The sequence below is a fragment of the Hyperolius riggenbachi genome, chromosome 1 (assembly GCF_040937935.1).
Source record: "Hyperolius riggenbachi isolate aHypRig1 chromosome 1, aHypRig1.pri, whole genome shotgun sequence".
In the NCBI taxonomy this organism is placed as follows: Eukaryota; Metazoa; Chordata; class Amphibia; order Anura; family Hyperoliidae; genus Hyperolius; species Hyperolius riggenbachi.
The window spans coordinates 612,689,268-612,717,009 of NC_090646.1; the positions used below are offsets into that span (position 1 = coordinate 612,689,268).

The window sequence follows — 27,742 nt, forward strand, 5'->3', positions numbered from 1 at the left end:
GAAGACTTCCGACGCCCACCCAAAGTGGAAGAGAGCAATCTCCGACCCATGGGTTGAAGACTGCTAACAGCGAGAGCCTGCAGGAGAACGCGGGGACCAGGAGACAACCAGGAAAGCTCTATTGGACCTAGAGCCTTCCCCCTCCTTAGGTAAATATCTGTTTGTTTTTTTAAATATCGTTTCAGACTCTCTTTAAAACATGCCCCATGCTGTAAGGCAGCACCAATGACCAGAGCATGAACACAATGCCCTACAGTGAAGTTATTTCTGGAGTAAACTATTTCTACCTGGGCATGTTTTACTTGTGCTGTTTTGCTTTAGCATTGCTGAAAGAGAAGGAACAATAAATCCACCAGTATTAAGGTATCAACACCCAATAAACTGTTTCAGCAACAAAGGTGTAACAGTAACGTTGCGTATTGTATGGCAGATTCTGTTACCAAACAACACGATGTCCTATATGGCAGATTCTGTTACTGAAGACTACAATTCACTCCCGGGGAAAGATAAAAGCTCGCATAGGCTGCTGATAAACAGGAAAGACCCAGCAGACAGACGACAGCACCGGAGGTTGAAGCCTGAAACTCAAGATGCTGTGGATGCTCTGTGGAATGGACATCAGATGACCACACTGTGGTGCTAAGCTTCCAAACCCCCAATGCAGTATCTCATAAACAACAGTGTTATGTGTGAGCCAACATGCTTTGGGATTTCATAGCGCTGCCAAAAACTTGATGTATTCCTTAATATAGGAGTGAATCCAAAGACATAACAACAAAAGTTGTTTAGGTGATACCTAAAATATTTGATACATACTCGGTGCTTCCAGCAGCCCCATGAGCACTGATACGTCCCTCGCCACCGTTCTCCAGCAATCAGCCCCGGTAACTGGCATGTGCAGAAGAGACGACTGTCGCAACTGTGCCAGATTACCGGGGCTGATTGTAGCCAAATGGAGCCATCCAAGGAAAAACTGGCGCCGGGTGAAGCCGAAATAAGGGTAAACGATAAATACCAGTGTAAAATTGGGGCCAATGAAAATGAAAAATATTACAGTGGTAATGATGATAGTAAAACATTGGTAAGGGTTACCGATATTTTACTTCAACTAAACCTAAACTTACTCTCTCACAGATTCCTCCCCTCGCCGATGTCTAACCCTAAAACCCCCCTTTCTGATGCCTAACCTTAAAAGCCCCCTTCTTGATGCCTAACCTTAAAGCTACCTTCCTTACACCTAACCCTAAAGCCCCCCTTCCTGACGTCTAACCCAAAAACCACCCTACCTGACACCTGACCCTAAAACCCCCCTTACTGATGCCTAACCCTTAAACCCCCTCTTCCTGATACCTAAACCTCCACCCTTCCTGATGCCAAACCCTAAAACTCCCCTTCCTGGTAATGATTTGCATATTTAAGAGTGATGCATCATGGAAAACCATAGTTGTTCACTTAAAGCTGAAATACCTTTTTTTTTAAGAAGGAAAATGTATTGTAAGTTTTTTTTTAGTAAGGGCACTTTTCGGTCTCTTTTAGTCCCTTACAGTTTCCTAGTGGGTCACCATGAGCTATCTGAGTATTTTGTAGCCTTAGATCTCTGTGACACTTCAGAGTTGGAATGGCATGGCAAGTCCTTTGGATTTTGTTGTTTGTTTTGTCTGCTGCATACGTAAATGCCTCATGCCTTGACCTCTTCTGTGTTGAGGTCTACAAACTACTGCATGTAACACCTCAGCATAGGCTTTGCAGGACCTCTGGAGTATGTGCATGATGATCCAGCTTCCAAGGAAAGCTTTACAGAAAGAGTAACAGCATGTGAATGGAATGGACTTTGTAGGCCTTGACTTAGTAGAGTATGGTTGTACATTCCCAAATCTTAAGCTGGTAAACAGGGCATGTCACATCGAGTATTGGAATGCATTACCAGTGGTGCTAGTCAACCATTCCACCCAGATCAGAGATCAGGGAAGCAGTCCTACCTTGAGTATTGTGTCTTCTTAAAGTGTACCTGAGAAGAGGCCAAAGTAATAAAAGATACATACTTGGGGCTTCCTCCAGTCCTTTCGACCTAATCTATCTCACGCCGTCCTGTTCTGACTGCTCGTTCGCCTACAACTCGCCCCGGAAAATCCTCCAGTCGGGGCCAGTTGGTGCAGGCATGGCCTGGCGCTCTCCCCTGTCTCTCTCCTGGAATTGTGAACGGGATGGGAGTGCACACATGTGCAGTTGGCCCTAGACTGGAGGATATTCAGAGGACAGCCCTGTATGCCAAGCCCAATTCCGGGCACGACTCAGTCGTGCTTGGCGAAATAAATGATTCTGATTCAATTGCAGGCAAACGGGGAGTCAGAAGAGGACGGTGTGAGAGCAATCAGGCCAGAGGGGGCTGGAGGAAGCCCCAGGTATGTATGTTGTATTGCTGTGGCCCCATCTCAGGTTCTTTTTAAGACTATTTACACATTTGGCAAGACTGTAAAACGGTTTTAAAACTGATGCATTTCCACCAGCCCTACTAGTATTTATAGACTTGGCTGAATAATGAGGACAGGCCTAGGTCAGTCACAGGGACAAAAGAGTAAACACAGCTGTAAAAAATTACTGGTGCGTGTCATTTTAGGCTACATAAGATGTCACCATATTGTTACTTTTCAGAGTGGTTTCCAAAACAAGTTCAAAGTGATTCATTTGGACAAAACAACATTAAACAGATCCCTGGCTCACTCACACAGAGACAGCAAGAGTACCTAATTGCATTAAAACAAATATATCAATAGGACAGTTTCGCAAATGCATGGAAATCATGATGAGGCCAACATCAAAGGCTCAACTGTAATCTGTGGTCCTAAAAAAGTGTAAATTGACTGAGGGACCCCCAACTTAACCCCCCCCCCCCCCATTCTCGGGAGGCAGCATTAGGTGGTTAGGTTGCCCCTTGTTCCTGAACAACCACCCATAGTATTAAGTGTACCTGAATGGAAAGAAAGGGCCCTGGTTAGATACTCTCCTTAGATAATCCAGAGGCTTCCCTCAACCCCCCTGCACCTCACTGTTCCAGCGCTGGGATCCTTCAATCCTCATAGACAACAACTTTATCTGCCAAGTTCAAGGGACCATTCTACTGCGCAGGTGCGAGGAGTTCTGCGCCGGCACAGTGCAGCCATGCTTGAACTTCCAGAGGGTCCAGCAGTGATCGAGAGGAGGACATGGGGATCCTCTGGAGAATCTACTGAGGTAAGTATCTGTATTTCTCTCCCTTAAAAGTTACAGGTTTACTCCAAGTGTTCCCTGGGTTCCAGAGTCGTACTCATGTACTCATGTACTCATGTACTCATGTACTCATGTACATGCCATCGGTTCATGGAGAAGAGGTGGCCAGCAGGGATGAAGAGAGAAGCACACAAACTGATGGAAGACCGCCATGTCCGAGCAGGTTAGTTTGTTCCACTGCCAACATTCTGCAGGGGCCTCTGAGACCACTATTCACTTGGGGGAGGGGGTAACGGAGGGAAATCCATCAGTCAGTTCTGGGGTACCGGGCAATTGCCTAGTTTTTCCCCTATGGAAGCGCCAACCCTGACTCCTCTGCTTGCAGTGCAAACATGGAATTGCAAGCCACAGAGGTGCCATCTTTTTTTCTAGTCTTTGGCATCTGAATCCTAACAAACCCGTTTAATCAATACAGCTTATAGTACTTATGGGTTCCAGGGAAAAGTTCCATCCATACTTGCTGCCAGAGCTCTCTAGACTGCCTCTTTAAATACGTCTTTCAACAACTTGTTACCACTCTCAGCATAACAAAGTGACACCGGCTCTGCTTCACTCCAGAATGTCTGACTACGCAGTTCCAAAGGTTGTTTTCAAATGTTAAAAAACTGGAAATGTGCAAAGCTGTGTACAAAGTCCAGCGAGGGTGATAGAGGAGTACTGGGGCAGAGGACAAACCAAGGGCAAGCAAGAAATCAATCTTTGATGAATGGTAAGTGGAGAGCTCTGGACTGCCTGTCCAGCAGCATTTTCACATTCACACATATCAAGGAACTAAAGAACTGCTGATTTACTGGCATAGGCAGGTAGTCACAGTCTAAACTTAAAAATGACATCATACCCATGGCTTGTAAATTAAAGCACGTTATAGCAACAAAAGGAAATATAGTGACGCTGTGTGCTCTGGTTTCCTCCTATAGCTCAAAAACATTACGATAGGTTAATGGGCTCCTGATTAAAGCAAACCCGAGGCGACCCTAATGCAAAAGATAAGATACTTACCTATGAAGAGGGTTCCTGTATCCTCTCCGTCCCGCTGACCAGACCCCCTTATAGTTCGCATCCGGGTTCTCCGCTGTGCTAGTGCATGGCAATGCTGCACCTGCACTAATATGGCTGCACCTGCAGCATACCTACTAATACATCATTGGTGAGTTGGGCGCAGGGTGAGCAAAATGACGCTCTCCCTGCTGCTGATAAACTTCCCGGGGGTATTAAATGCTATTCCCATTCCGAGTCGAAGGGGGGTGTAATTGAGGGTCTGGCAATCGCCAGAGCCCCAAATTACTCTTGTGTGGTACGCGCTATAAGAGGCCACCAGCTTCGGCGCTCCGCGCTGAACTCCTTGCACCGAAGTTACCTGCGCCATCAGGCTCCGTATATGTTCATCTCATGAATTAGCTCTCCTTAATGTGGCCACTAATGGTCCAATTTCCTGAACGATCGACCAGCCGATCCGATTAATGTGATTGGTTGGAGCCATATTGATTGCATTGATCAAGTGTTCCCCTCCTGTTAGTGGACATGATTGATCGTTTCCAACCGATTGCACTTATCGAAAAACTGATCAATTTCATTGCTTGTATCGGATTGGGTATGTGTTAGCATTTTTTGGATCGGCCAGTCAATTGTTTGGGAAAGTGGACCATTAGTGGCTTCACCACTAAGGGCCCGTTTCCACTATCGCAAATTTGTAAGCGTTTGCCGCATGCGAATTCGCATAGCCAATACAAGTGGATGGGACTGTTTCCACTTGTCAGGATTTCTGTGCGTTTTCATCCGCGTGAAAAATCTGCATGGCAGAGCCATCAGAATTCGCATACCGCTATGCGATTGGCATACAATGTATTTAATAGGGAATTCGCATGCGGTTTTGGTATGCGAATTTTCATACGAATTCACATGCGAATTCACATGGAATCAATGGAAAAGCACACAGGCACTGCCCTGGTAAAATTCGCATACACCTGCACGGCGATTCGCACCGCACAAGTGGAAACGGGCCCTAGGGGTCATTCCCCTTATGGATCAGAGCAATTTTTGCCTTTCATCGCTCCTTCCTTTCATTCGCCAATAACTTTATCACTACTTATCACATCAAAATGATCTATACATTAGAGGGGGTTTTTTGCCACTAATTAGGCTTTCTTTGGGTGGTACTTTTTGCTAAGGGTTATTTTTTTATATGCATTTTAGAGGGAATAGTAAGCAAAAAAAACATTTTTTTGAAAGACACTATTTCTCAATTTTCAAACCCTATAGTTTAAAAATAAACAATGTTACTTTAGATAAAACCCACCCATTTTATTTCTATTTGCCCATTTGTTCCAGTTATCACGACAATAAAATTATGTTCCTAGTATAATGTATGGCGACAATACAGGGGTTGGACAAAATAATGGAAACACCTTGAAAATCAACAAAATATATTTGAATATGGTGTAGGTCCACCTTTTGCGGCAATTACAGCCTCAATTCTCCGATGTATTGATTTATACAAATTGTGAATTGTCTCCAAAGGAATTTTAGCCCATTCTTCAGTTAAAACACCCTCCAGTTCTTTTAGAGACAATGGCGGCAGAAATCGACTTCTTAATTGAATCTCTAATAACGCCCATAAATGCTCAATAATGTTGAGGTCTGGGGATTGTGGTGGCCAGATAAGATGCTCAACTTCATTAGAATGTTCCTCGTGCCATTCTTTAACAATTCTAGCTGTATGGATTGGGGCATTATCATCTTGAAAGATGGCATTCCCCTCCGGAAACAGTTCTTGAACCATAGGATGAACTTGGTCGCTCAAAATTCCTAAAATTCCTCGGCTGTTAATTCTTCCATCAAGAAAAATCATTGGCCCAGCGGATTTCCAAGAAATAGCACCCCAGATCATCACAGAACCCCCGCTATGTTTTACGGTTGGGAGAAGGCAGTTTGGATGAAATGCTTCTTTCGGCTGTCTCCAAACGTACACTTGGCCGGAGGTCGGAAATAAGGTAAACAAAGATTTGTCAGAAAAAAACACATTTTTCCACTGCTTGAGGGACCAATTCTGGTGGTTTCTACACCACTCTAAATGCTTTGAAACATTTGTCTTTGAGAGCAGAGGTTTTCTAATTGCAGTTCTTACGTGGAATCCAGATTTTTGCAGCTCCCGACGAACAGTTTTTGTGGAAACTGGGTTTTGTAGGTGTTCATTCAGCTCTGCAGTTATTTTAGGAGCCGTGGTCTTGCAAGCTTTTCTAACAATTCGATTTAGAGTCCGATGGTCTCTCTCAGACAACTTCGACTTTCGGACACAACTGTGCTTTGCTGAGGACGTTTTTCCTTCTCTTTCAAAGGCAGTCATTACTTTTCAGACAGTACCTCTTGAAATGCCAAGCATTCGGGCAGTTTCTGTTACAGTAGCGCCTGCCATATGAGCACCAACAATTTGGCCTCTTTGAAAGTCTGAGAGTTCTGCCATTTTTATAAATTATAACCAACTTTTGTTTAAATATCTGTAAAAAACGGGGTCAGTGAAAGATAGCGCCCAGTGCCGATAGATAACAACGGCGCCCCATTAACTTACATTATAAAACGATATTTATCACTTTAAATGTTAAAAAATGGCGCCGACCTTTTGAACGAAATTTAACGTTTTAAAACTTGTTTTTTTTTTGTCCTGCCTGAACGATATTGTGAACAAGAGGAACATTTTTTTTTTCAAAAAGACCTTATAGTTTTTAAGGAAATCAATTTAGAATTTTCTTCTTCTGACCGTGGGAAAATTAAACGCCGGCCGACTTTAGCGGTTAATAGCAAAGCCCCTTTAAATGCCAGAAACACCAAATGTGTAGGGAATGTTAAGAAGAACAGTGGGAACAAGAAGAACATTTTTTTTTTTCAAAAAGACCTTATACTTTGTGAGAAAATCGATTTTAAAAGTTCAAAGGAAAAAAGTATCCATTTACATCCAGTAATGACATTTCTGCGGGAAACAATTCCCGCCGAATTTAGCAGTTAATAGCAAAGTCCCCTTAAATCCTAGCAACACCAAATTTGCAGGATATTTTAAAAAGATACTGGGAAACAATATTTAAAAACAAAAATTAAATTTTTTTATTTATTTTTAAAAAATGTTAAATTTTTGTTTTATGTTCTGAGTGCGGGATTTTTTTTTTTAAATGACGTGGGGTCCCCCCTCCCGAGCCTCTGTAACCCCTTGTCTCCCATGCAGGCTGGGATAGCCAGAATGCGGAGCCCCGGCTGACTGGGGCTTCGCACCCTGAGCTATACCAGCCCGCATGGTCCATGGTATGGGGGGGCTCTGGGGGGAGGGGCGGCCAAGCCTCCCCCTCCCCCCGGAGCCCTTGTCCAATCCATGGACAAGGGGCACTTTTCCCCACCTCCGGTACCCCAGAAGGAGGTGGGGGTGACGACTCCCTGGGGGGGGGGTTCATGGTGGCATCTGGGAGTCCCCTTTAAGAAGGGGAACCCAGATGCCTTCCCCCTTTCAGGAAAAATGAGTATAGGGGTGCAAAGTACCCCTTACCCATTTCCATAAAAGGTTAAATGAAATAAAAACGCAACAATGAGAAAAGTCCTTTAATGTTCTAAATTAACCAGAAATACTTACCTGTACCTTTAAGAAAAATTCCCACGCCAATTAGGTCCCACGACAGTATCCTCTATCTTGTGATCTTCAGAAATACTTACCTGTACCTTTAAGAAAACATTCCCATGCCATTATCCTCGGAAAAGGTCAAGCGCTATAATCTGTTATGTCCCACGACGACAGTATCCTCTGTTTTGCGATCTTCAGAAATACTTACCTGTACCTTTAAGAAAAGATTCCCACGCCAATACTCATTTCTTCTGGGAGGGGGGCCGGCATCTGAGTTCCCCTTCTTAAAGGGGACTCCCAGATGCCACCATGAACCCCCCCCCCAGGGAGTCATCGCCCCTGCCTCCACCTGGGGCAAGGGAGGCGGGGAAGAGCCCCTTGTCCATGAATGAATTGTCCATGAGGGGGAGGCTTGGCCTCCCCTCCCCCCGGAGCCCCCACATACCATGGACCATGTGGGCTGGTATAGTTCAGGGTGCGAAGCCCCAGTCGGCCGGGGCTCCACATTCTTGCTATCCCAGCCTGCATGGGGGACAAGGGGTTACAGAGGCTCAGGAGGGGGAACCCCACGTCGTTTTTTTTTTAATTTGCTATCAACTTTTTTTTTTTCAATGTTCTGAGTGTGGGAAATAAATAAAAAAAACACGACTCATGGGTGCACCAGGTGCCAGGCTAGGTTAGGGTGACAGGTGAGGAGGCGGGGAGGACAGCGGGAGACGGTGCTATGCGTCCGTATGCAGGACGCATTGTAAGGTATAGTATTGCTAATTGCCGTGGGAGATCTTCAATCAAGATAGAGGATACTTTACGATGGATCATTTCCGAGGATATATTGGCGTGGGAATTTTTTTTTAAAGGTACAGGGAAGTATTTGTGGTAAATTAAGATTATTAAAATACTTTTCTCGTGGTTGTGTTTTTATTTCATTTAACCCTTTGTGGAAATGGGTAAGGGGTTCTTTGTACCCCTATACTCATTTCTTTTGGGATGGGGGTGGGCATCTGGGATCCCCTTCTTAAAGGGGACTCCCAGATGCCACCATGAACCCCCCCTCAGAGAGTCGTTGCCCCCACCTCCTCCTGGGGCACTGAAGGTGGGGAAGAGCCCCTTGTCATGGATTGGACAAGGGCTCCGGGGGGGAGGGGAAGGCTTGGCCGCCCCTCCCCCCGAGCCTCCCCATACCATGGACCACGCGGGCTGGTATAGCTCAGGGTGCGAAGCCCCAGTCGGCCGGGGCTCCGCATTCTGGCTATCCCAGCCTGCATGGGAGACAAGGGGTTACAGAGGCTCGGGAGGGGGAATCCCACATCATTTTTTTCAAAAAATTTCCCACGCTCAAAACATAAAACAAAAATTTAAATTTAAAAATAAATAAAATGTTTTAATTTTTTTTTAAATATTGTTTCCCAGTATCTTTTTAACATATCCTGCAAATTAGGTGTTGCTAGGATTTAAGGGGACTTTGCTATTAACTGCTAAAGTCGGCGGAAATTGTTTCCCGCAGAAATGTCATTATGGGATTTAAATGGATACTTTTTTCCTTTGAACTTTTAAAATCGATTTTCTCAAAAAGTATATGGTCTTTTTGCAAAAAAAATTTCTCTTCTTGTTCCCACTGTTCTTCTTAACATTCCCTACACAATTGGTATTTCTGGCATTTAAAGGGGCTTTGCTATTAACCGCTAAAGTCGGCAAGCATTTAATTTTCCCACAGTCAGAAGGAGAATATTCAAAATCGATTTTCTCAAAAACTATAAGTTCTTTTGGAAAAAAAATGTTTCCTCTTGTTTACAATTTTCTTCTTAACATTCCCTGCAAATTTGGTGTTTTTAGCTTTTAAGGGGGCTGTACTATTAAACGTTAAAGTCGGCGGGCAGACATTTTCCAAATGGCAGCAAAGCAGGGCTTAAAACGATAACTATCATTCAGGCAGGACAAAAAAGAAACAAGTTTAAAACGCTAAATTTCGTTCAAAAGGTCTGCACTATTTTAACCTTTAAAACGATAAATATCGTTTTAAACAAATATCGGGCAGAAGGGGGCACCATTATTTAACCGGCGCCATTTTTCACTGGACGCGTAAAAACCATCACTGGAACTTTTGTATAATACTCGCAGCGTGAGAAGGGCCAAAAACATTATCGAGGACAACACTCACCCTGGAAATGCCCTGTTCGAGCTCCTTCCATCAGGTAAACGTTTTAGATCAATCCGCTCACACACAAACAGACTGAAAGACAGCTTTTTCCCATCCGCCATAAACTTGATGAACTCTGAATCCTCTCTGAAATAATTAACACTGTGTACAAATTGTTTAAACATCTGTAATACCTGGCATACTTGTATAATTTCTTCTCTTCCTTGTTACTATTACTATGTTCCCTATGCGTACGTTAAAAAGGGGCGCTGGGAAAAAAGGGCGCTGGGTTTTAAACGATAAACATGAATAACGTTTAAAAATATAATGTACTATATTTCGTTTAAAAATAATGTTTTATAAAGTTATAAATCATTAAATAATGTGCATGAAATTGGCAATTGTGAAAACGTTAATCTTCCGTTTAAAAAGTGAAACGTATAATTACGTTTAAAATAAAATAGTAAGTAACCCTCCCTGTACCTACCCCTAACCCCTAGACCCCCGTGTTGGTGCCTAAACCTAAGACCCCCCTGGTGGTGCCTAAACCTAAGACCCCCCTGGTGGTGCCTAAACCTAAGACCCCCCTGTTGGTGCCTAAACCTAAGACCCCCCTGGTGGTGCCTAAACCTAAGACCCCCCTGTGATAAGCATTAATAACGTGTGAAAAAAATATTGTGCTGTTTTTCGTTTAAAAATAATGTTTTAAAAAAGATTGTACTGTTTTTCGTTTAAAAATAATGTTTAAAAAATTATAAATCATAAAATAATGTGTAATCATGAGAAGCAGTTATAAAACAGTAAAAGTCTCCGGGCGCCGCTTATAAAACGTTATTTTTCTCCGGCGCCCTTTTTTCCTGTCGGGCACCCATTAAACGATATTTATTATGGGAGTGAATGGCGGCGCCCGATTTGTCCACTTGCCTCAGGCGCCCGAATTTACTGTCACCGTTCCCTATATGCACCGTGAGGTTGTCATGAAAAGTAATTTCGTTGTGTTACACAATGACAATAAAGTGAATTGAATTGAATTGAAAAAACAATTATTTTAATTAAACATATCAAATAACAAAAATAATAAACAAAAAAAATTAACATATGTCAAGTTTTGATTGCTTAAAGCATGTTCAAAGATTATGATGCCAAAATGTTATGTGTTTCCATTATTTTGTCCAACCCCTGTATAATATTTGGCAATAAAGGTGTATTTTTTCATTTTGTTTGTTTGGTTTTCTCTTTATACTTTAATAAATTACAATCCCTAATTTGCAAAACATCAATAATGTACCCTTACAGCATACTGTAGATATATAAAAAGTTAAGTCCATAACCAAACAATTTATGTATTCTTTTTGAAATGCCCTCATTTTTTTTGTTTAAAAGTCATTTATTTTGGTAGCCATAGGAGTGAGGCAGGAACAGGAAGGGGTTAATAATTTTTAGTTATGAGTGTAGGATTTGTGTGTGTGTGTGTGTGTGTGTGTGTGTGTGCGTGCGTGCGTGCGTGCGTGCGTGCGTGTGCGTGTGTGTGTGTTTAAATTTGTCCACTAGGTGGAGCTGAATCAGCAAAAGTGATTTTTTTTTTACACTGTAGCAAAGATTATTGGAGGCACTTAAATTGGTTTTGGGAACATATGTTCCCATTCACCAATCTGTCCGCTAACTGCTGCCGTGGAGGGCAAGTGCGCGTGCAGAAGAACTTCAGAAGACGAGTATCTACACCCCTGGGGGGGAGGTACAAGTACTCCTACGGGGCGTAGATAGACTGCTGTGATCGCGGCTAATGGTTAAGCCTAGTACACACGCCTGAGGACCGTGGCCCCACAGAGATCAGGACTCGTTTCTGTGGATGATAGTTCGGGGCCGAGGCTATACAGACACATGTAGGCTAGCAATGCGTTGGTTATTATGGAAGAAGTGACAATGCAAAGCGCACAGTGGAAAGGGCTTCTCTTTAGGCAATGACAAGAGGCTCCTGTAAATACAGTAGATTACTACGTAATTTAATGGTTGAGGTGAGAAAGGAGTAAGAAGAGAGAAGAGAAAAGCTTTGTGAATCAACCCTTGTGTGGGGACAGAGAAACATAACTACAGTAGTATAGCATTTCGGAATGTATAATTTACATATTACATGATCTTGCATTAACAATTGTCAACTCAGCTCAGAAGAAAGACAAGTAACTGACTGCCTGCCACTACTTTGTGCAGGAATTATCTGCAGCAGGCAGAGCACAGCCTATCTCCAGCCCTGCTGTGTCTGCAGTATATGGTCACTTGCTCCCCGGCTGGGATTAGCACCACACTGTCTTATTTGACCCTGCTCTGCTTCTGTTACTCACAGCATATTGATACTAGTGTGATATTATACACTTGTAAGCCTCGACAGACAGGAAATATAAACACACAGATTAACCTTGCATGAATATGCACAGAACATATTTATATCAACAAACAAATGCTCTGTTAAATTCCTCAGTGCCGTAACCTGGGTGCTTAGGTTTACCATTTGCGCACTGAAAACATAGCGCTGTCTACACAAAACAGTAGGTGTAGGCTACTAAAGGTTCCCATTAAAGTGAACCTGAAAAGTGTATAGAAAAAAAAATGGTACATACCTGGGGCTTCCTCCAGCCCCCTTCAGGCTGATCACTCCCTCGCTGTCCTCCCGCGCTGCCTGGATCCTCCGCTATTCGGTTCGGTAATACCGTCAGTTGGAGCATGCGCTGTCCGGCTGTGCACTGCTCCCTATCACGCTCCCGTCACTTGGAGAATTCTGTGCCTTGCAATAGTACTGTCCGCAATCCGTATACATGCACCCCACGGGGTTACCCGTGTATACATAAGCACGCATGTAACCTGGGAGCGTGTGTGTGTCACACACGTGCCCAAGAATATGCCAGGAAACACGTGGGGCATAACCAAAATTCTGTGTGCAATGACAAAAAACAGTCCAAACACTCTTGCTGCCAATCTAGGTTGCCGCACCTTTTGTCAATTAATCCTTCAAGATATACTTCTATAAGATCAGGGCATAACATTCACTGCCACCACACCGCTTGTAGACCAGCTGTCCACTCCGCGCAACTGCAGGCGTAGCGTGGAGTGGGCAGCTGAAGGCGGTCTTTCATCATCCTCAAACCTGCAGTGTACTTGTATGCCTGTAACAGACATACGTGGAATCTGTGAGAGTTTTTAATTCATATTTTAAATGGTGAAATAAAACTTTTTTTAAGACTGTATCATGCTATGCAGAGTTAATTTTTCATGCAAATGGGGAAACAGAGAAGGGAGTAATTGAGCCCAGAGTAGACCAGACAGGCAGGAAACATTAAAGACGTGCATATGATCATTTTGTATGATCAAAGGAGCTGGTGAGCGGACAGGGCCGGATTTAGGCCAAGGCTACCTAGGCCATGGCCTAGGGCACCACAGGTGCAGGGGCACCAAAGCAGCAGGCTAAACTGGTGCAGCATTTGTAAGCTTGCAAATGCTGCAATGCAGGGAGATCAGGCAAGCGCCTGACCGCGGTACTCTGCTGCTAGCCGCCTGTGCAGCAGCCATCTTGCTCTCTGTGCACGTTTGCATTGCGCCCGGCAGCTATGGACTTGGGCAGCATTGGAGACGTAAAGGAAGAGGAAGCTTCTGCACAGGAGTCGAGTGCAGAAATGATTGACACTGACGGCTGCGGCGGTGTGAAGGCGATCTGGCTACATATACTGAAAGGGAGTGGGAAAAGGAGGGATTAAGGGAGTCATCAGGCTACCTATACTGGAGGGAAAGGGGGGAGGTCATCAGGCTACCTATTCTAGAGGGATGGGGGAGATGGGTCATCTGGCTACCTATACTGGTGGGAAAGGGGGGAGCGGTCATCTGGCTACCTATACTGGAGAGAAGGGGGAGGGGTCATTTCAAAACCTATACCGAAGAGGAGCGGCTGGTGACAGTGGCTTTGGGCGGTAAAGAGTACAAATCCGGCCCTGTGATCTACAGGTGGTGTGGAGAAAGAGAATGTTATGCGCTGATCTTATAGAAAAGCATATTCATCAGAACAATGACAGACAGGCCAGATAGCTTACTTTATTTACGTTAATTACAAAGCTATTGCATGTTCAAACACCTAGAGAAAAGGGCGCAGGGTTTGCAAGTAGTAGAATATTGCTACAATTAGCGATATTCTACGGCTGAATTCCAATAGTAAAAAATATCGGTAATGACTACCGATATTTTACTATGGCTAAACCTAACCCTACTCTCACATAGAACCCTCCCTTGGTGGTGCTTAACCCTAAGACCCACCCGGTGGCGCCACACATCAACCTCCCCCCCTCCCACGATGGTACCTAAACCTAAGACCCTTCCCTGGTGCCTAAACCCAAGAACTGCCCGGTGGTGCCTAACCCTAGGACCCCCCTCCCCCCGAGCCTAACCCTAACCCCGTGGCTCCTAACCCTATCTCCCCCCCCCGAACCTTAATGAACCCTCTGCCGTAAAGCCGTCGTATGCAGCTTGGGAGGTAAATTTCAGCTCCACGCCCGCTATGCATGCCGCAATTTTCATTCCTGCAAGATCCTTTAGTATGTGTATCGCTAATCAGGCCCCGGGATGCACCAAAATTTACCTCCCTAGCCGCATACCGCAGCTATTATAAAAGCCACGATTTGCGTCAAAGAAGGTAAATTTCCATCTTTTGCTGCAAATCACGGCTTTTACAATAGACACCTATGGTGGTGCCATTTTTCCATAACGGCTCCTGCGCCCTTTTTTCCTGATACTGCTCAAACCACCTCTTCTTGGTGGCAGATTCCCCATCACCCATTTATCAAAACATGGAAGAAAACTGATGATGAAGTGTATTAATGCCAAGAACAACCAAATCAATCAGATTTTAGCTGTTCACAGTAGCAAAGTTTCTGATAGGTTGCTTTGTGCAACGCTTCATCACTAGTAATATGGCCTGTGGTGTGGCGTCTCCAGTGTCCCTGGGATATTATCCACCATCAGTCCTGATGATGAGCACACGCTTCCACAGATAAAACATCGACTTTCCCAGCATTTGCTCCTTGAAAATGGTATCTGGTTAGGAGTCGCTGGCATCTCATTCCCTTCAGCAATGTTTACAACTGTTAATAAGATCAGTGTGGTACATACCAGTCCGGAATATTGACTTGTCACTGGGTAAGCTGCAGCCGGTGTTATTTACGGCCATAACCCAGACGCTGTAACATTTATCCGCTTCAAGGTCCTCCAAAATGCAGAAACTTTCCTTCACTATGACTCTGTATTCCTCCAGCAGCCCTGTAGTCATAAAACGTACAAAATGCTCTATAAACTTCATTGCCGGTAGCCCAGGGTCATACTGTAGATCTTGAGAGATGCGGTCGTAAACCAGACGACATAAACATGGTACAGAAACAATCTTTGACTTTTAAATTCTAATTTTTTAAAGAGACTCTGTAATTAAAAACGAAAAATACCCCTGGGGGTACTTACCTTGGGAGGGAGATGTCTCTGGAACCTAATGAGTCTTCCCCATCCTCCTAAACCTCAGGAATCCAGGGCTGGCTCCGCAGTAGCGGCTCTCTGCTTGGGCTCCAGTGAAACTAGCCGAGGCCGATCGAGTCCACTCTACTCCGCAGGTAACCGCTATTTCAGCTGGAGCCCGAGCGGAGAGCTGCTACTGTGCCTGCGCTGGATCATGGTAGGTAAATATTTGGGGGGCTTCCAGCCTGGGATCGCCGAGGCTTAGGAGGACGGGGGAAGCCTCATTGGGACCCAGAGGCTTCCTGCTTCCAAAGTAAGTATCCCCAGAGGGTTTTTTTCTTACAGATTTTCTTTAGAGGGGCACTGTATTGACATATAGTAGAATCCAGAAAATTATTCCCGCCACCCACTTTTACAGGCATTTTCCTGGTCTCAGCATCAGAAATACTTCCTATGGTATATCTATATATTGCTATATATTGGTATGTAGTCTTGCCCTCCCAGTGATGTTTCACCTAGGCTGTTTAGCTTTGTGGAATTCTCCTCCCAGAGCATTCTGGGAGACCAGGTATAATTTCTATTGGCTTCACAACTCTCAGTAAACATTCTGCAGCGATGCACCTCCCAGGATAAATAGATAAATAGAGGGAGGAAAAATTTGACAATGGGCAAACACTGACTTATGGAGAATATTCACTTTCAAAATGGATTGCATGGAAAAGCATTCTGTACTAAACTCTTTCACCTCCATTGGAAAGGGTCCATACTCTACCCACACCATTCAGCAAGCAACCAAATATTTCATGCTCTTGAGCCTGAGATTCATGCCTGCTGACTGGTGTAGGTAGTGTAGGGACACTTTTGAATGGAGGGAACCTCAACGATGGTAAAAGGGTTTAGTACAGAATACCCTCCACTTGTGCAACTGAATACAACACATAATCTAGTTGTATTACTAGTTGTCATTACTAGACAGACAGACTAGACTAGATTGCCTCTGACATAGAAGACCTGGATTTGAATCTTGGCCCTTCCTGTTCAGTGAACCAGCACCTATTCAGTAAGGAGACTTTGGGAAAGACTCCTTAACATTTAGCATACTTGTTCCTAAAATACTGGGTAACTCTTGAGAAAGGTTAGGAAGGGACACGATACAGCTTGCACATGGCATCGCTGCCACCTTGTATTGTAAGGGGGGAACTGATGTCTCTCTTGCATTCAGTTTTCAGCTCCTGCTGTATCTGTTCTGGGGAAGTAATAGCACAGCATGTGCCTTTACATTTGCCAAGATGCCTTTCCTGCAGCTATACTTAAAGAGGAACTGTAAACAGAAAAAAAAAACAAAAAAAAAACGGACTCCTAGAGGGTGATGAGACGAACCATTTTTACTCTTGGCAGAGTAACAGTTTTTTTTTCTTCCTTCCAGCAGTTGTAACTGTTATACTAGGGCTGTAACCACTTTTTCTTCTTTAACTGACTGATGTCATCTGAAGGCGCCCAATGTATGTGTGGAAGAAGTTCAGAACTAGCTGAAGGAGGCTAAAATGTGTTTGTTTATATATACAAACAAAATTGAATGGTTGTTGTAAAGCAGTTTTGGAGCTAGTCTACTTTAGGGGACCCACCGTAAATCCCCATAGAGAATTGGAGTTGTGCTGAAAACGGAACAAATTTCCGCTTTCAGCTCTTTTAAACTCCCACAAGTTATACATGTATGGAAAGCTCAGAATCTGCTCTAACGAATGATGCCACTTTCGGTGAGAAGAAACTGAAACTCACCCTGAACGAGCCGCCGAAAGGCCGCAATCGCGGCTCCGTCGGCCATCTTACATTTGTGCTGCTCATATTGTTCTCCCTCCTTATTGGAGGGATTGTTAGCTGGGGGCGTGCCAGAGAAAGAAAAAAAAAAAACGTCAGTAGCTAGTTCTGCGTTTGTCTTGTCCGGGGAGAAGGGAGAGCAGTTTCTGACACGCCCCCAGCTAACAATCCCTCCAATAAGGAGGGAGAAAAATATGAGCAGCACAGAAGTAAGATGGCCGACGGAGCCGCGATCGCGGCCGTTCGGCGCTTCCTACATGGTGAGTTGCACCTTTTGCTCACCGAAAGTAGCATAATTCGTTAGAGCAGATTCTAACCTTTCCAAAGATATATAGCTTGTGGGGGTTTAAAATAGCTGAAAGCGGAAATTTGTTCCGTTTTCAGCACAGCTCCAATTCTCTATGGGGATTTACGGTGGGTCCCCTAAAGTAGACTAGCTCCGCAGTTTTAGTAAGTAAAAGGGTAAATGTATGGAAAAAAGGGTGATTTATTGTAATGGGCTGGGCCCTTTTCCACTGGCTGTGATTTTGACTGATTGCGAGAGCACCACGATTTACATATAAATCGCAGTGCTCATTTCCCACTAGTGCTCCCATTTTTTCCCAGAATGCAGTTGTCGACTTCCGTGATTCTCATTGCAATCGTGCTCCAATCCCAACAGTGCAAATGAGGCAAGTGGATAAAGCAGCATGTGCGATCACAAATGCTGCGCAGTTGCGATCGCGCTTGTAATGGAAAAGGGCCCATGGAGGAGAAAACAAAATGAAAGCAGATCAGGTCTGTTTCTACACAGTTAGTATCAAGTTTCAGCATAGCGTCAAAGTGCTCATACACTTATGATTTTCTCATTGGCAGTATTTTCTGGTGGTCTAGTGGTTCCCCTTCAAAGTCTTCCCTTGCAGTCTAGTGGTCCCCTATCCTTTACTAGAGTATTCCCTCAAACCCTGGTTTTCTCTCAGTATTCCTCCAGTCATCCTGTGCCCACGCTGTCAGTCCGCGATCCTCTCGTCAGCTGTATCGGCCTCCAATAAACTGTATGCATGGCCCCAGGCCAGGCGCCACATCGCGTTCCTGTGCACGGCAGCGTTCTGCACATGCGCAGTACAGAACACATGTGCAGTACTGAAAAATCATTACTATCAGAATGCATGCAGCCCAGGGCCAAGCATGTGTAGTACCTCGTGACCGGCCACAACTAACCAACTTTGAGAAGGGTCACTGATGCTGTCTGGAGGGTCGTGGAAGAACAGTGCGGGCACAGGATGACTTCAGGGTGCTGCAAGAAGCCTCATAAAAAAATTAAACTGCGTTTTGTTTTTGACTTAAAGGGAACCTGAAGCGAGTAAAATTATTTAAAATAAATAAACACATGCGTAGCTGCAAATTAATATTACATACTTATCTCACTATCAGTTCCTCTCAGAAGCTCACCATTTTCTTCTTACAGTGATCCCTTCCAGTTCTGACAATATTTTGTCAGAACTGAAATAAACCAGTTGCTGTCAGTTATATATCAGCAGCTGTCAGTTACTACTGAATGTGCAAGGTAATGTCCATGTTTTCCTATGGCTCAAGTGGGTGATATTACAATTTAACAGTGTGCTGACCAGGAAGCTGTTAGGGGGTAATGGCCATCTTTAAAATTAAGGACGAATTCCATTGATCACAGTGGACAAATGGGGCGCAGGAGAGGAGAAAGAGATTGAGCTGTAGACTACACAGGAGGTAAGTATGACCTGTGTATGGTTATTTTGACTTTTTATTTTCAATTCAGGTTCTCTTTAAAGTGTACCAGAGAGGAGTAAGTATAAAAGATTTATACATACATGGGGCTTCCTCCAGCATCCCCCCTCCCCCATCTTCCTCCGCCTTCTTGTTTTTCCATTAACAGTCCTGCTAGCTCAGTGAGTCGGGGTGCACTGCGCATGCGAACAAGAAGGCAGAGGAAGACGGCATGGAAGTGATCAGTGCAGAGGGGCTGGAGGAAGCCCCAGGTATGTATAAATCTTTTATACTTACTGGCTTTACAGTGTACCTGAGACGATAGTCGTGTTAGGCTTTATACTTACCTGGGGCTTCCTCCAGCCCCCTTGAGGCCGCTCAGTCCCTCACCTTCTCCCCTGGGCCACTTCTGGACAGCCTGATACTCTAGCTGAGTTGTGCTTCACTGCGCATGTGTGGCCCGGCCGTGCTCCCCCATGGCAGACAGAGATTGCTTCCGGGTACGGGAGTGCAACGAGGGAGCAAGTGCTGCTGGTGAAACAGGGGACAGGAGTGGCCAGGTGAGATGGCGAGGGATGAAGTGGCCTCAACAAGGCAGGAGAAAGCCCCAGATAAGTATAAAACAGGCTTCCTTAAAGCTTCCCGTTAACCCCCGGTAGTATGGTCGCCCCCATACCTTTTAGCTGTATTCCCTGGTATTCTAGTGAACCCTCCACCTCTGCATGTGTGGTCGCAGTATATAATATATATATATATATATATATATACATACATACACCCATTACACCTAGAGAGCATTATTTGACCACTGGAGCTCCCCCCTCTCTACATGACCATCATGTACCTGCAAGCCCCCCTCCCCCCCTGAAGGCTGCAGCATCTCTCTCCCTCCTCCTTGCAAAACGCAGGCTATACTCCCTGTATACCTTGTCCAGTGTTGTGTCGCTCCACTCTGCAGCACAGTACACAGTTCACAGTTCAGTACACTGAGCGGCTCTGATGACAGCTGAAGAATTGAGCAGAGGGAAGCGACGCACAACACTGGGCAAGGTATACAGTGTATATACTACACTCTGCTAGCAGGAGGGGCAAGGTGATGCAGCCTTCAGGAAGAGGCTGGGAGATGAGACGACCAGAGGAATTCCTGCTGACCACCGGAGCACGAAGAGATCTCGGAGAAGTGAGAGCCACACTCACGGCCAGCCCCTGCTATCTCCCTCTGCAGTGTGCACGAAGTGTCCTGCAGAGATGACGTGAGCTTTTTTTTCTTTTCTTTTCACAACTGTTACTTCCCAGATGGCTGTTCGTCCCAGGCTCAATTAATATGCAGCCGCGGACTAACTTTATTAGGTGGGCGGGGCTTATGCCTTAACACTCTATTTAATGTGTTTTTTGGCTTCTTCTTCCTGGAAAGACTTGGTTTTCCCCCATAAAGTGGATGTCAGCTTCATGCTGGCGATGAGTTGAATATGTGGTTACAGTTCCTCTTTAAGTCACTTACCCTTTCTCTCCCCATGCAGTATAACTTCATATGTTTGTGATACTTTAGTTCTAAGTTTTCTTTTTCAAATACAGCCTTATTCTTAGTGCTGCCAAAAAATCTGCAGGTGCCAATTTGCACTACACAGCCGCCACCGATTTTTTTTAAAGAATGATACAGGTGGGGCCACCATGAAAGCAGAGCCATGGCTGGTGATGTGTAGGGAAATGTGCACAGTGTGCATGAAGATGTGCACAGCTGCAGATGCTGCGGGGAAACACCGTTCTTTCGGACATCTTCACATATCAAGCCAATCTTCTATTAAAACATCAAGAAAAGGAATACGTCCCTGCTCTGAAATTCTACTGACCGTTTTCGTCGCGGTTCCCCTGCGGCTCCTCCATGCAGTACACCTGGAAGCAGTCAATGATGTCCTCCTCGCTCATTGTCCAATACACGGTGATGGAAGCGCTGGTGGCAGAATTGGCCTCTTGAGGCTTTAATTTTGGTGTCTGTGGAACTGCAATAATAAATGAAACAGTCTTATGGAGCCATGGTTCTCAAAACATGGTACATGCAGCCCTGGGGGAGAAGTGATGACTTTGGGCGCAGGTGGCAAGCAACATCCTCGGCAGTACCATAGACTGCAATATTAATTGTGGCTATGGTCGCCGGGGGGCTTAGATTTTGGGCCATTCAGTAATACATCAGTCACAAGTGGCGCCACATCGGTACTATGAACAGGAAACACTGGTGTGAAAGTATATCAATCGGCAAGTAGAGAAAAGACATCAGTAAATAAGGTAAGTATTCGATGTAGGAGCAGGAAGGCCAGCGCTAGAAGAAGCAGTAGTGAGGTTAGGGTAGAGGTAGTGGTAGTAGGATTAGTGTAGATAGTAGTGGCAGGTGCAGCGGTAGTAGGAGGATTAGTGTTAGGTGTAGCGGTAGTAGGTGGATTAGTGTTAGGTGCAGTGGTAGTAGAGATAGTGTTAGGTGTAGTGGTAGTAGGAGGGATAGTGTAAGTGTAGCAGCAGTAGCAGGAGGGATAGTGTTAGGTGTAGCGGTAGCAGGAGGGATAGTGTTAGGTGTAGCGGTAGTAGGAGGGATAGTGTAAGAGTAGCAGCAGTAGCAGGAGGGATAGTGTAAGTGTAGCAGTAGCAGGAGGGATAGTGTTAGGTGTAGCGGTAGTAGGAGGGGGTAGTGTTAGGTGTAGCGGTAGTAGGAGGGATAGTGTTAGGTGTAGTGGTAGTAGGAGGGATAGTGTAAGTGTAGCAGCAGTAGCAGGAGGGATAGTGTTAGGTGTAGCGGTAGTAGGAGGGGGTAGTGTTAGGTGTAGCGGTAGTAGGAGAGGGTAGTGTTAGGTGTAGCGGTAGTAGGAGGGATAGTGTTAGGTGTAGTGGTAGTAAGAGCGTTAGTGTTAAGTGTAACAGGAGTAGGAGAGTTAGCAAGAGTAGGTGCCAATTATGCACCAGGGTGCTTAGATTTTGGACCACTTGGCATTACATCATCAACAACAAGCAGCAACACATCGGTAGTCTACTGGGCCCCCTTTTTTTCCACAGCTCTTCCTGGTAGTCTAGTGCCCTCCTTCACCTCAATAACTTTCCTTGGTAGTCTAGTGGTCCTTCCCCTTTAAGGGATTTCCTGGTAGTCTAGTGGTATCACCCTTCCCCTTTAAGCAATTCCTGCTAATCTAGTAGTCTCCCCCCTTATCACTGGTAGTCTAGTGGTCGCCCCCAGCAGCCTTCCCTTGCAGAGATCAGCAACTAGCAGCCTGGCTATAAGTATGACTCACCCTGCTGGCTCCTGCGGTGATTGCCTCTTTCCTTCTCGCACTCATTTTGCTGTGCATAAGTGGCCGGTGGTACAAATGAGTTATAGAGAGAGCCAAACACAGCAGGAGCTAGGAGGGTGATTGGTAATATGTAGCCATATACTCCATATACACGACATGCGCAAATTAGTGAATTACACCTTTTAACAACTTAAGAACCACAGGCTTTACGGTTGCGCATGCACTGGAAAATGTCATTTTCCAATGACCTGTTCTCTTATTCTTATGCCGGGCATACACGGCACGTTTCTGGATGCAATTATGCACCGGATCGAGCCGCTGGCTCGATGCCGGCGCATTCCCGCTCGTCCGCACGTGCGCGCAGATCGATTTCCGCTCGTCCCCGCTGGCACTCCTAATCAGCCACCCCATTCCCCGCTATTGTCCGCCGGCGGGGATCGAGCAGGGAATCATCGGACCTGTCGGATATTATCAATCGAGCCATCAGCGGCTCGATTGATAAGGAAAGAAAGTGCCGTGTATGCCCAGCATTAGGAGAACATTGTTTTCTGTTCCCTGGCTATTGTTTACCTTTAGGAAATATGAAAACACTCCATGTTTATCCCACAAGGCCTGGATGTCTGCTTGATATCTATTCTATGGCCTTGTGGAGTCAGAGCACAATGTTCTACTGAACATGGTGCTTGCAGAAATGCCTCTATTTCTTTCCAAGAGAAATTCTCCTTGAAGAGAGACATAAGTCCTTTCCTAAAACCAGTTATCTAAAGTGACTGAGGTCTCCGATTTTAAGCGTATCATACTTAAATTCTAACACTCCCCCCCCCCCAGCGAATCACAGCAATCGGCTGTCATAGGCATGAGCCTATGACAGCCAATCGCTCCTGTGCCTCCCCAGGGGACAGCCGAGTGACACGGCTGTCCCCAGTACAGCGTTGCTGTAGAATGCAGCGCTGTAAGCAATCGCTGCTGGGAGACTGATTCAAGCGGAAATGAGTGCATACCGGCGCGCGATCTCCTGCAAAACCCCGCCCAAGGACTTCATGTCAATTGACGTTGAGCGCTCCTGGGGCTTCCGCTGCATTCACGGCAATTGGCGTGGATCAGTCGGCAAGAGGTTAAACGAAAAATGGCAAAAACAGCAACAAAATAGCAGAAAACCATAAAATTATTAAAAAAATGCATTTTCAATGGCATTTTCGTTCATCATAAGTTGAATATTTCCTTATGTTTGCAAAAATGAAGGTAAAAGAATATTGGCATTTTTGCTAATCACTGGTCCCTTGCTGCATGTCTGCTGTGACCATAACAGTGTGATTGAGAGAGGAGCACGGGCGTGCGAACGCAAGTGCAGAAGCCTGCAATCACAGCTGTGTCCAGTGATCTTTCGGAGGGGCTAGCGGCACACTGGAGGGCAGCGGAACTGTAGCAAGGGACCACATAGGCTGCTGGGGCTGGAAGATGTCCCAGGCAAGGAAACCTGAATGTTTCCTTTTCAGCTCAGATGTCCTTTAACCTCCTTGGCGGTAACCCCGTTAACGCAGGAGGTTTTCTCCGGCCCTACTGGGCTGATTTGTTTAATTTTTTTTTTTGCTGCACGCAGCTAGCACTTTGCTAGCTGCGTCAGCACACCGATCGCCGCCGCCCCGCGCTCGATCGCCGCTATCCATCGCGCCGCGCGCCCCCCCCCCCCAGACCCCGTGCACTGCCTGGCCAATCAGTGCCAGGCAGCGCTGAGGGGTGGTTCGGGACTCCCAATGACGACCCGACGTCGGTGACGTCATCCCGCCCCGTCGCCATGGCCAGGAAATCCCGTTCTTTGAACGGGATTTCCTGATCGGAGATCACCGAAGGCGATCGAAGCGTGCGGGGGGATGCCGCTGCGCTGCCTCCTGGCGGAATTTTTTATACCGCCAGGGGGGTTAATGGACAACTGAAGTGTAAAGAATATGGAGGCTGCCATATTTACTTTCTTTGAAAAAAAAAAAAAAAACAATTGCTTGGCAACCCTGCTGATCTATTTGGCTGCAGTAATGTCTGAATTACACCAGAAAAAAGGATGCAGCTAATCTTGTCAGATCTTACAATAATGTCAGAAACACCTGATTTGCATATGCTTGTTCATGGTCTATGACTAGGCCCGGTTCACATTAGCGTTCACTGTCCGGATCCGCCTGATCGGATCCGGACCGTATACTGTACAAACGAAACGTACGTTCCGCATAGCAATGCAAAGTCTATGCGGACGTTCACACGCGTACGTTCCGTACAGAACGGATCCGGACTCCGGACACTTTTCCAACATGCGCTATTTTTCGGGTCCAGATCATCCGGCCGACGCACCCGGACCGGAGCCTGACTGCACCATCCGGAAATAGAAACCTATGGGGAACGGAAAGCACAGAACACACAGGATACAAACACCTGATGTTCTACCCCACTTCCTATGCGTATTCTAGCAGCCATTTCGGATGGGGACACGTGCAGCAGTGGAGCAGCAGTGACCTTACGTGCTGGAGCTGTTTGGCAGTATGTCGGAGGTGGAGGTGAGGCCTAAACAGCGGAGGACCTGATTCTACAGGTGCACCAGGTGCACACTCTGCTGACCCCAACAATTTTTTATTATATTTCGCTGTTTTTACCACACGGATCCGGATGGCAGCCTGATGCATGCCTGATGCAAACGGACCGGATCTGCATCGGATCCGGATAGGAACCGTACGGTTCTGATCCGGATCAGGTCCTGATCCGATCCGGATCCGGTCTGTTTGCATGCCAAAACGCAAGTGTGAACGGGGCAGGCATGCATAAAATAAAGGCATGAGGAGAAAAGGGCACAGGTGGATAACAAAATTGTTATAAATGATCATTTTCAATTAAAGTCAAGCTGAAAACATGTAAATGATAATTAACGTTGTAAAACAGACGGAAAATGAAAATGACAAGCTACTTACTTTATAAACCTATTTATTATTCAATAATACAGCTTAACCTAACCCTACTCTCACACAGAACCCTCCCCTGGTAGGGCTCAACCCTAAGACCCCCCCCCCCCCCCCCTGGTGGTGCCTAACCATAAGACCCCCCTGGTGGTGCCTAACCGTAAGACACCCCCCCCCCCCCCCGTACTGGTACCTAACTCTAAGACTTCCTGTTGGTGCTCAACCCTAAAATCCCCTTTCCTGGTGCCCTTTCAAACGTAGAAACAATAAAATATTTGCTAACGTAAACATTTGTATATAGAAATGAAAACATAAGACAAAAACTATAAAGTTAAAATTTCAAAACGATAACATATTTCATAAACTGTAATGTGCTAATGTTGAAAACAATATTTATCGGGTGTCCATTTTTCCGCTTTTGGCAACGTATTAACGATATTTGCATTCGTGCCTATGGCGGCACCCAAATTGTCCACTAGCCTCCGGCGCCCTTTTTTACCTGCTGCCGCTAACAGTATTAGAGGCAGAGGATCAGCAATATAGTCAGGTATTGCTTAAAAAGTAATAAATATGGAAGCCTCCATATCTCTCTTGCTTCAGTAGTCCATTAAGGTAAAAGTAAGTATGGTGTTTTTCGCATACAAGTTATTTTTTTTCTCTCGCCATATAGATCAATCTTAAAGGGAAACTGAAGTGAGAGGTAAATGGAGGCTGCCATATTTATTCCCTTTTAAACAAAACCAGTTGCCTGGCTGTCCTGCTGATCATTTGTCTGAATCGCACAACTGAAACATCTGATCTGCATGCTTGATCAGGGTCTGTGGCTAAAAGTATAATGTTGGGGATACACGGTACAATTCTGTACCGTGTATAGACCAGCTGATCCGGCCAGCTGATAATATTCAGCTGGTCCGATCACGCTGCTCGACCCTCGCCCGCTCGATCCCCGCCGGCGGACAATTGCAGCGCTGATAAGGAAGCACGGGCGGGGATGAGCAGCAATCGATACGCGCGGACGAGCGGGGAAGCGGCTGGGGTCGATCCGGCGGCTAATCGAGCCGCCGGTCGACCCGTGTATTCCCACCTTTAGAGGCAGTGGGTCAGCAGGACCGCCAGGCAATATGCATGGTTTAAAATTAAATAAATTTGTCAGCCTCCATACCCCTCTCACTTTAGGGTCCCTTTAATTAAATGCCCTACCGATGGCTGTGCTCGCAATGATAGGCACCTTTTATGACTACTGTAAATTGAGAATGTACCTCAGTAATTTACGAGGGGAACACATTATTGCTTAATAAGGTCGTAAAACACCAGACCATGCATAGAATATCTAACAGAAGACCACCCACATTGCAAACACTACAGCAGCTTGTCATCGTATAATTAGTCTTAAATCATATAAAATATGTAACTCTTTAACAGCCAGACGTAAGAAAATCTCCCGCTTTCACTGAGGACTTATCCTGTTCTGCATAACTCAAAGAAACACAGCGGACAAGACGAGAAAAAAAAGTGGCTCCACCGCCGTGTATGCCAAGGCCTTGTGACTCTGGCCAGGTTATCTTACATATCAGTCTCCCAGAATTAGCCTGTGTCGTCTTCTGAGAAGCTCAGGATTTCAGAGTGACAAGACACCCTGGACCTTATGTCACGATTGACTGATCTCCCCTCTTATGTGACACACAGCTGTCAGTGTACACTTTCCTGGACTCCGCTGCAAAATTCTTTCATCTGATTCAGTGTTAAAGGCATCCTTTAAAGCCACACTTTTAATCCTGCAAGGCGATAGCTGGAGACAGCAGCTACTGTCACATACAATGCAGAGGGATTGGTGGCCAGGATTCAGCAGCATCTGGAATTCTGTACCTTTAAACTGGATACCTATCATAATGAATTAATGTACTATCCTAAATGTGGTGTTCTGGCCTGCAGATGGCACTGTGATATTACTGTGATATTGCATGGTCAGAAGGTCACATGGTTCTATCCATGCTGTTCTAGGATTGTTAGTTCCTGTTCCTGCCTGTCTGTGTGTGTGCTGGATATGCAAAGCAAGCATAGCTTGGTGTACCAAACTGCAGTAACTTGTAAATAGACCAAGTTTCAGTTATCCTGCAATCCCCATTACTGAACACAACAAATTGGCGACGAGGATGGCTCTCGCATTACAACTACCATGTTTCCTTCAACCACCGGTTGAGCCTGCAATGCACTTCACCGGTTAGATTCTGATGTTTGACAATTATGTACTTGCATCAAATCTGTTAAACAGCTGTTCAGGAAGATGGTGCCATATTTGGCAGGACTCTGGCTTTTTCTTGCTTTTCTTCCCTTTTCCCTACCAATTCACCTTGTTTTCCCCCAGAAGGTGTGCGGTGTGGTCCAGTGTAGCCTGGGACGCTGGTGCAGGCCGTGGGGAGTTTGGGATCTGGAGTTATTTCTGCCTTGCTGCTGCCTGTGTCCGTTGTCTGTGCAGGTACAGGCCGTGCGGAGTCCACCGCTG

The 27,742-nt window shown here is 45.5% G+C and overlaps 1 protein-coding gene across 2 annotated transcripts in view; it reads right to left on the bottom strand.

Annotated features, from left to right (window-relative positions):
• The window catches only part of CMYA5 (cardiomyopathy associated 5), a 150,515-nt gene that overhangs the window by 32,658 nt on the left and 90,115 nt on the right, over positions 1-27,742 (bottom strand). For both annotated transcript variants that reach the window (XM_068250143.1, XM_068250134.1), the window contains exons 8-9: positions 20,876-21,025; positions 15,153-15,299 (exon numbers count right to left, since the gene is read on the bottom strand). In XM_068250143.1, the coding sequence (XP_068106244.1) occupies positions 15,153-15,299; positions 20,876-21,025 (297 nt within the window). The remainder of the gene's footprint in view (positions 1-15,152; positions 15,300-20,875; positions 21,026-27,742) is intronic.